Genomic DNA, 9,100 nt, shown 5'->3' on the forward strand with positions numbered 1-9,100 from the left:
TCATACAACGAGATAAACCATTTTCTTCCCATTAATGTTTCTGGTCTTGAGCCCCAGATACCGGCGGCTCTTCTTCTCCGGCTGCCCATACAGCATGTCCTCAAAGAACTCCGGTTTGTCTCTGGCCTTGGGTTGGAAGAACACACACCGACACACGGTCCTTAGCTTGCGACACAGATAGGTCATTGCTTCCGCTTCGTCCGATGGCTCCTCGTACACGGGCTGCTTCATTTCCTCATAGGCCGACAAAATCACCGCCTGAAATAAGTTGATCAGTATACAGATCATCACCAGCATGAAGGACGAGAGGAACAGGACCCCCAGCACCCGGTTGCTGGAGAACTCGGTGTTCTGAAAAGCCGAAACGCAGTAGGAGAATATTGTCTGCGTGGCGTGAATCAGGTTGTTGTAGTTCCATTCGTGCTGGCCGAACACCAGGTAGCCAAAGGCCATGTATACGAAGAAATACACGGACACCACCAGCGCCACGTGGCAGATGCCGGGGAGGGCGGTCTGAATGGCCCTCTGGGCCAGGCGCACGTCATAAAAGAATCTGGAGTACCTGAGGGTCTTCAAGATGGTCAGAAACAACAGGAAACCCAAAATGATCCTCATGATGTGATCTACCTGAGAAACTGCATGAAAGGGGACAAACTCCACGGGGTTCGACAGGTAAAATTGAATTATGCCAGCGGCCAGGAAGTGTTTCCTGAGAAAGAGCACGATCAGCACGGTAAATATGCATTTTAGAGCAAAGTTGAGCAAATTGTACACACTTGTCACGTAGGAGGCCCTTTCTTGCAAAATGACATAGCCCTCATCGACGACGTAGGCTACGAAGAAAATGAGGACGGCCGCGTACAGGTAGATCTCAGCGGACGTCCTCCTGTCGAAGTCAGCAAGCGAGAAGGAATGCACGGACATGCTCGTGTTTACGACTCCCAACTGTGAAACCTCAAAAATGACAGAAATGCTGCAGAATAGACTGACGTCCGGGTTAAAGGTGGTCAGCTCCAGAATCACGGCCCAGGTCTTCTCATCAAGCCAGTTGTTGCTCTGGAGCTCCCCGAGCCGCATGCTGGAATTAAACTGCTGCTGTTCCGGAAAAAAATAGAACACATAGCCCCCCGACCTGTAGGTGTGTAAGAGTCCATGGGAGAAATACGCCCACGTCTTCTCTTGAGGCTTGTAAGTAAACCCATTGGTGTTCTTGTCCACAGCCCGCTTACCCACTTTATCCCAAACGTTAGAGTAGCTTCTGGTGTCTTCTGGGTCCGTGCCATACTCCGGATGACAACGGATGTCTCTGTCGGTGCTGTTCTGCACAAAGTCTTGGGCGGGCGGGCAGAGTTGTTCGCCGGGTTTGGCCCTCACTTGCCTCAGGAGCGGAAGGCCAAGGATCCTGGAGGAGCCGTCGGGAAGAAAAGTTGGGTTCGGGTCGTTGTGGAGCAGAGGCAGCAGCACGTGGTCCAGCCACCGGTAGATGTCCTCCAGCTTGGTCACCGTGCCGAGGTCCACAGAGAACTGATCGCGGATGAACTGGTTGTAGTAGAAGCTGTCGGTGTGGCGCAGGAGGGCCACGAGCCTCAGCAGGAGCGCCAGAAACAGGAAGTGGGTGAGAATGTAACTGAGGAACAGGAGCGCCCTCCTCTTGGTTCTCCTCTTTCTTTGGAATATTCGGATTTCGTCTTCGGTGAGGGGTTGGTACATCCTTGAGCTTCGCAGCTGCGTGATCTGCCCGTGTCGCCTTTTCATTTCTTCCGGGCCCATCTTCGCGTGGAACAGCTTGATCTCAGTGTAGTGGTACTTGCTTGCCCACGAGAGGTTTTTACAATACTTGGGCCTGCTCGTCCTGACGCCTGACAGGAGGATAATTTTGGACGGCTGCACCAGGAAAATGGACAGACAGAACGCACAAAACGAAGCAAAGAGCCACTCTATGGACTTTTCATAGCCGTAGGTCAGCCCATAAAATACAATGAAGAACGCGGATATACTGCAGGTGGCGAAAACCAAGAACCATGCTATATAAACGCAACACCCAGGCAGGACGATCCTGTGCTTCTCCTGGAGTTCTAGAGGCTTCGTCTGGGAGGGCGGCTGCGCAGGAGCAGATTCCTGATCGTCCTCTGCGTTTCGGTTACTGGCGTTCATGTTAACATCTCGGGGGCGGGAGACCTTGCCCTCTGCTTTCTTGCCCCGGTGCTGCTCTGACGCTTTGGGAGCTTTAGGGCTTTTCCTGGGGGGAAGCTTCGAAGCCGCTCTGGCAGGGGCCCCGTCAGTTTCCTGAGCGTGCCACTTTTTCAGATGTTCCTCCCAGTATTCACTTGGGACTCGCATCAAGGGGGTCTTCTGGGGAGACACCTCCTCTACAGTCACGCGAGGTTCCTTCTGGGAATAGGTGAACAAAAAGGCGATCAGTAGTTGCACAGGGATGGTGATTAGGACACTTTCCAATCCTATCATCATTGACCTGATGTACTTTGTCTCTTTGGGATCCGTGTCTTCTTTTTTGTTGAGATTAAAGAACATAATGTTGCATAAAAGGGAAGACAATAACATGGCTAAACAACAGGACAGCCGCTGCAGCCTATTGAACGGCCTAGCACTGACCCCGGAGAAAACAGAGAACCACATGTGATTTTTCTCCAGCTTGTAAATGGAATCTATCAGGAAATAGTCCTTTTTCTCTAGAGGCTGGTCAGGGGGGGTAACGTGAAATGTTCTGTCCAAAGAGGTGTCAATAGAAAGCCATTTCCGGCAGAGGAACAGCCAGATGTGTCTGCTCAACAGATTTTCCACTTTGATTCTGCTTAAATACCAACTGGGGGCTCTGCCCTCATTGTTGTGCCACACGCGAATGGAATGGATGTCCCCCAAGTCACGTTCTGTTGTGAGGAGGAAAGTGTTGATGCTTCCACGGGAGAGGGTGGTAAAATAGGGGTGGCTCAAACAATGCACGTTGCTGTCACCCTCTGTTCCCTTAAGTTGGATGAAGACGTTGGCCCTGGTCCCAGCCCCACAGCGCATTCCTGTGAAAATGGTGAGCAGGTAGCACACCTTATCGTAAGGATCGTTGTCAGGTAGGATTATCACGTATTGCCGAAGAAGCTGGTCCATGGCATCTTTGTGCAAGACCCAGAACGCTAGGAATACGTACACGAGCATAATGAAAAGTACAGCGAAGAGAGTCACGGGGTTTTGGGTGACATTCCTGATGACCTCCAGCCGTAGATCTACGGGATTAGGGACCACAATCACATTGGCCGTCAAAAAGTGGGTTTGCAGGTGCAGGCCGGCTTTTTTGATCGTGGCCAGCTGCCGCCGGGCCCTCCTTGGGTTTTTGCAGATACAGTGCATTCTGTCCCAGGTGGTCTCCTCTCCGAGAACACAGTTGTCCTCTCTCCAATCGCTCTGGATCCCGTACATGTCTAAGCACTGAACGCTGAAAAGGGCGATTCTCACTAGCTTGTTACTGGGTGCCATGACAAAGCGAGGTGCCTGCAGAGCCATGGTCACGGTGCACTCGGACGAGCTGCCTCGCTGAGCTATGACTTGCAGCAGGGACGGTGGAAGGCAGACCACGCGGGCCTTCTTAACCACACAGGCCTGGTCAAACAGGTCACTCTGGTTGGCGATGGGAGGGATGTCGTAGGGCACGAAGAAGGTGGCCACCAAAGCGGCGGGGGTGATCTCACTGCCAGCATATACCAATACCGTGAACACCAGGGTGACTTCCGTCATGATGTGGACCAGCACCTCATTCACTGCACTGCTGTCCACCTCAAAGCTAAACTCCCCCGTCGTCCTTTTGAAGGGCTCATTAACTTTGTGGGGCGCGTTGTCGGGTCCCACCGTGAGATTAAAAGCTGCAAAGCTCAAGTTTCTTCTGACGATGTGCACTTCGACCACATCGGGTGTGATCTCTAGCACGTTGCCTTTGGCGGGGATGCCTGTCATTTTGAACCCAACCACCTCTGCAGAATAGCTTTCCTGCTGACTTAACCAAGGAAAGGGATCATCTGCAAACTCACAAAACATGGTGGAGATTGGAGCATTTTCAGGCAGAAGGGGGACACTGCTCGCATTGAGCACTGGACGAAAATAATTTCGGCCGAGCTTCTTGTTGGTGAAGGCCTCGTTAATATCCCGCTTTTCTGTTTTCTTGAGGTACATGTTAAAGCTGGAGGCCGTCATTGCAGTGGTTTCATTCCCTGGCACCATGCCAGCCAATATTGTGTCTGCTAGAAACTCCAACCCATAGAAAGGCTCATCCACTACTTCATAGGGAACACTCAGTTTAAGGATATTAGACAGACTTGTTAATATCCCAGTGCTCACGATTTCTATTTGTTCAGAGCTAAAGGATTTATGTTTTTGATGAGATTGTCGTAGGGCATGGTTGGCTTGCCAGACCCTCACTGTGGCAAGTTTCTGAGCCATTCGAGTGAATCCAGAGGTTGTCTGGGTTACTTTAGCCATACACACGACCACCTGGCTAATTTCCTCCAAAGTGCTGTTGGGAAGAACGAAAGTCTGGTTGACGAGGTGTTCCCGGAGTCTGGTTTCGTCAGCTTGCAAAGTTAAGTCAGCTTTCATGCTATTCACCACAGAAGCTGCTATATAAATTAAGTAGCCTGCAGGCAAAAATTCCCGCTGGTCAAGCAAAGTAGAGAGTGATGAAGTTGGTCCCATGGTGAAATTGAATAATCGATCAAGCACATTCTTTGATGAGATTTTGTCCGTAGGAGCCCGTACGGTGGCGTGCAGGGTCACCGGAGTAAAGGCTCCTAGAGAGTCATATACCTGAACAATGATCTTCATGACATAATGATTAGCCAATCCACCAACGGGGAGAAAGGAAGGGGGTGATGTGGACTCATGCCCCCAATACAGGATGGCCCCCAAGGTGTTCTCTTTCACAGAACTGATTTGCCCAAAACCGTACAAATCAGAAACTACTATTTTGTATGCAAGAGGGATGTTCTTGTCCGTGAAATTAGTACACCGGATGACAAACTTGGTTAAAAGTGAAAGTCCCTTAGCTGGATTGATGTTGCACTGCCCGGGCTGAGGAGCGTAGTTAATAGCAAAGGAGTATCTCAAGGTCAAGCCCGCTCCGCTCCATGTTATTGAGTATACAGAAACCAAAAACTCAGCTTCGGAAAAATCCCTAAAAGCAGAAGCTTTTATGGTCAGATAAGCCCTGGCCCTCCCTGTTGTGGTTTGTCTCGCCCAATCAAATATGATCTCTTTACCTGAAGACGACAGAATCGACCACTTATAGTAATCACGGTCTCCTGCACACCCGGTGCAATTTAGAAACAAAGAGAATCGATCTGAAATAATCAAATTACGATTGCAATTTTCAATGCATGAAATGTGTGCTGCGGGTCTTGGTCCTGGGAGCACATGCACCCTCCTATCGGCATACGCTGTTCTACTGCCCTTCCGGATCACCATTCTGAAATAATACACATCTTTGCCTCTCAGTGTTCTTGGCAAAAATGACAGGATGGGGCCAGAGGCCTCCTTCCACCGCAGATCGGTCTGCTTTGCAGTGAGACAGACTTTCCTGCTTACCACTATAATTGTCTCTCCTTGGTAGTTATTTTTATCTTTGGTGCAGTACCAAGAAAAAAGGAGTCCCTCTGAAGAGTTGCCTGAATCTGGGTCCGATGACCTGCTTCCATCCAGAACCAGCGAATCTGTGAAATTCATTGTTATGTTGGGCCTGGCAGGAATAACCACCGCCTGTAGGGGGCTTCGAAGAACGGTGACGTAGACGATATCGGAGCCTGTTGCCCGAGGTGTATTTGACTTCCTTGTGTAGATGGTGAGAGTGAAGTTAAACACGTACACCCCCCAAGATAAAGAATTGGGGGGGATTTCCATATACGCTGGAGTCCTCCCTAGGCTGAGTTGTGGTACGTCCAAAGGCTGATTCCAGTCCGGCACGTCGGATACGGAGGGCACAGAAAAGACTTGCCAACTCGGATTAAATAAGGTGGCTTCCAGGCAGTCGTACTTAAAGGTTGCATTCAAGGTAGTGTGCATTCTCCTGTTCAACACCACCGGATCTTGGTCCCTATTGATCCTTACCAGGCTGACAACACAGGGCAACTGTGCGGATAACTGGCAGGACACCGAAGACTCGATGGCTTGGGGGCCGTCCGAGTTGACGGCTTCTAAAACAACAGGCGTGGGCCCATCCGTGGGGCACTTGGCTTGGGCCACGAAGCCCGCGTAGAGGCGAGGGTCGCCGGCGGGCAGGGCAGAGGAGGCCTGGCGGGGGCGCCGCACGCTGGCGGGTGGGACGGGCACGAGGCGGAAGGTCCACTCCGGGCGCCCGAGCGCGCCGTGCAGCGCGTGGTCCCGGGTGCGCCACAGCAGGGACAGGCGGCCGCGGCGCGCCCACAGCTGCAGGTCCACGAGCGTGGGCGCGGCGACCCCGGGGGCGCGCAGCAGGACGCGCACCCGCAGGCAGAGAGGGCGCGCGGGGCCGCGGGGCAGGCAGAGGCCGCCGCCGCCGCTCAGGACCACGCCGCCGCCCGGGGTCGCGCGGGGCCGCAGGCGGAGGCGGACGCCGCCGCCCGGCTCTCCGAGGCCCGGGACGCCCCCGAAGGTGCGCAGCGCGGCCGCGTCTCCCTGCGCGGCGGGCGGGGGCCGGCGGGCCGAGGAGGGGCCCTGGCGGCGGGGGCCGGGCGCCCCGGGAACGAGGACCGCGGCCCGGGCGGTGCGAGGATCCGGGGGCCACGGGAGGCGGCCGCGGCCCAGGACCAGGCCCAAGACCAGGCCCAGGCCCAGGAGGAGAAGCGCGGGCCGGGGCCGCATGGCGCCGCCTCCCCGGGAACCTGGGAGCCGCCGCCGCAGGCCGCCGGGGGGTCCAGCCAACGGCCGCGGGTGGGGCGCGGGCCGCGGGATCACAGGGGCGACGGGGTCACGACCTGGAGCGGCGAGTGGGGCCTGGGCTTCCGGGATCCCCCCGCCCCCTCCCACGCCTGTGTAGGCCTCGATCGGGGAGCGGTGATGGAATTAATTCTGCCAAGGTTCCCAAAAGCCTGAAAGGTCCCTTAGCGGGAATCCCACTCCCCTGGGAATATCCAGTTTCAAGACGGGGTCTGTGAGCTCCCGAAAGCCCAGGGTTTCTCTTTTTTGCTCTTCATTCTTAAGTTGAAACCCTAAGTCACTGATTGTAGATCTTTCTTCTTTCCTAATAGAAGCATTTAAGGTTAAGTGTCCCACCAAACGCTTCATAACCGCATCCTGCCTGTTTGTGGTATTAACGTTATCATTCAATTAAATTTTTTTCTACTTTCCCCTGTTTGGGTTTTGACCTACAAATTAAAGATGTGTGGTTTATTTTTCAGATATCTGGAGTTTCTGTGAAATTTTATGGGCTTTGATTTCTAACTTAAGCCTGTTGTGGTCAGAGAACACATTCTATGTGATTTTGATCCCTTTACATTTATTGAGACTTGTTTGAAAGCTCATACCTAGTGTGGTCTGCCTTGATGTGTTGTCCACGTGCACTTATCCCACCTTTGTTGGGTGGGTTGTCCTATAAATGTCAACCAGATCAAGATGGTTGGTACTGACACTTGGATCTTCCATGTCCTCTCTGGGTTTTTGTCTAGCTTTTCTATCAATTGCTGAGAGAGGATGTTAATCTCTCCTATTATGACTAGAGAATCGTCTATTTTTAATTCTGTCAATTTTTGCTTCATGTATTTTGAGGCTCTATTAGATGTATACACATTCTGAGGTCATGTCTTAATGAATTGGCCCTTTTATCATTGTGAAATGTCTGTGTTTATCTCTAGCAATAATCTTTGTTTTGAAGTCTAGTTATGTGATATTAAAATAGCCAAGTTATATGTTAATTGTATCTCAGTGAAACTGGAAAGTAAAATAGCCATACTAGTCTTCTTATGCCTACGGTCTATATGGCGTATTTTTTCTCATTCACTTACTTTCACTTTATTTATGTCTTTATATTAAAGTGTTCTTTTGTAGGCAACATTTAATAGGGCTTTTATTTTCTTATCCTCTCTCTCCCTCTCTCTCTCTCTCTCTCTCTCTTGCATTCTCTCTGAGTGCACCACACACCAAGGAAAGGACATAAAGAGGCAGCCATCTGCAAACTAGAGAGACGACCCTTACCAAGTACCTGACATGCTGGCCCCCAGACCTTGGACTTTCGGCTCCAGTATTGCCAGAAATATTTGCCGCTCAAGCCCCCACTCTAGGGTATTTTGTTTTAGCAGCCTGAGCTGACTAAGACCACAGGAAAGATGAGGGCTGAAAACTCAGATTGGGGCCATCAGAGGTCATGTTAGGGGAGGAGGCACAAATGGAGAAGGCAGACTCTGGACTCCCCCAGTATTTAGAGGTCAGGCCAACAAGGCACCAGCAGCCGCAGTGGGGCTGGCGGGAACCCAGGCAGGTGTGGTGTCCTGGAAGCCATAGGAAGGGGGTGGGGTGGGGGAGGTGGTTCAAGTAAGGGGCTGTGTCAGACCAAATGATGAGGAACCGGAGGCGGAGGCAGCTGCTGGGTTTGGGCCCGCAGGGCCTTTAGTGTCCCAGACAAGTGCAGTGTCAGTGGTTCAAACAACCACGTAAAACTCTGGACAAGTTTTGCCGGCATGGCAGAGCAGAGAAGTGTATATCTGAGATCTACAAAGATAAATAAAAAATAAAGAGCACTGGTATGCCCACATCCCAGCCAAGGAGATAGAAGGATCCCAGTGCAGTCCCAGGCCTCCGCGTGCCCTGCAAGAGAGAATTCTCAGCACCACCAGGGCATCATTGATGTGAGTTTCGTGTTTCTTGACTGTTTACACAGGAACCAGTCCCTCCGCAATGCACTGTTTTGCATGTTGGTAAACGTCACCTAAGGGGATCATATAGCACATTTTCTTCCACAGACTGTAGTTGTGAGCACGGTTTGCTTCAGTTCAAAAAATGACCTCTAGAAACGTGTGCGCGCCAGGCTTCCGCGGGGGACTCCAAAGAGCTTGAAAGTGACCGCTGCCTTAGGGTCCCCCTGCCTCCCGAGGGACTCCGCGGCGGCGGCCCCAACAGGGTCGCCTGCAGGCAG

At 52.2% G+C, this 9,100-nt stretch overlaps 1 protein-coding gene across 1 annotated transcript; it reads right to left on the minus strand.

Annotated features, from left to right (window-relative positions):
• Window positions 1–6,834, minus strand: PKDREJ (polycystin family receptor for egg jelly). The gene has a single exon (XM_047065237.1). It carries the CDS (start codon window positions 6,832–6,834, stop codon window positions 1–3), a length of 6,834 nt encoding a protein of 2,277 aa, XP_046921193.1.
• Window positions 6,835–9,100: the final 2,266 nt, after the last annotated feature.

Source organism: Lynx rufus, unplaced genomic scaffold (assembly GCF_022079265.1).
Source record: "Lynx rufus isolate CCGP_SWC_20201006 ecotype Redwood Valley unplaced genomic scaffold, mLynRuf1.p SCAF_7, whole genome shotgun sequence".
NCBI classification, from domain to species: Eukaryota; Metazoa; Chordata; class Mammalia; order Carnivora; family Felidae; genus Lynx; species Lynx rufus.

Coding starts and splice junctions, on each gene's coding strand:
- PKDREJ (XM_047065237.1), bottom strand. CDS start 6,834: ATGCGGCCCCGGCCCGCGCTTCTCCTCCTGGGCCTGGGCCTGGTCTTG.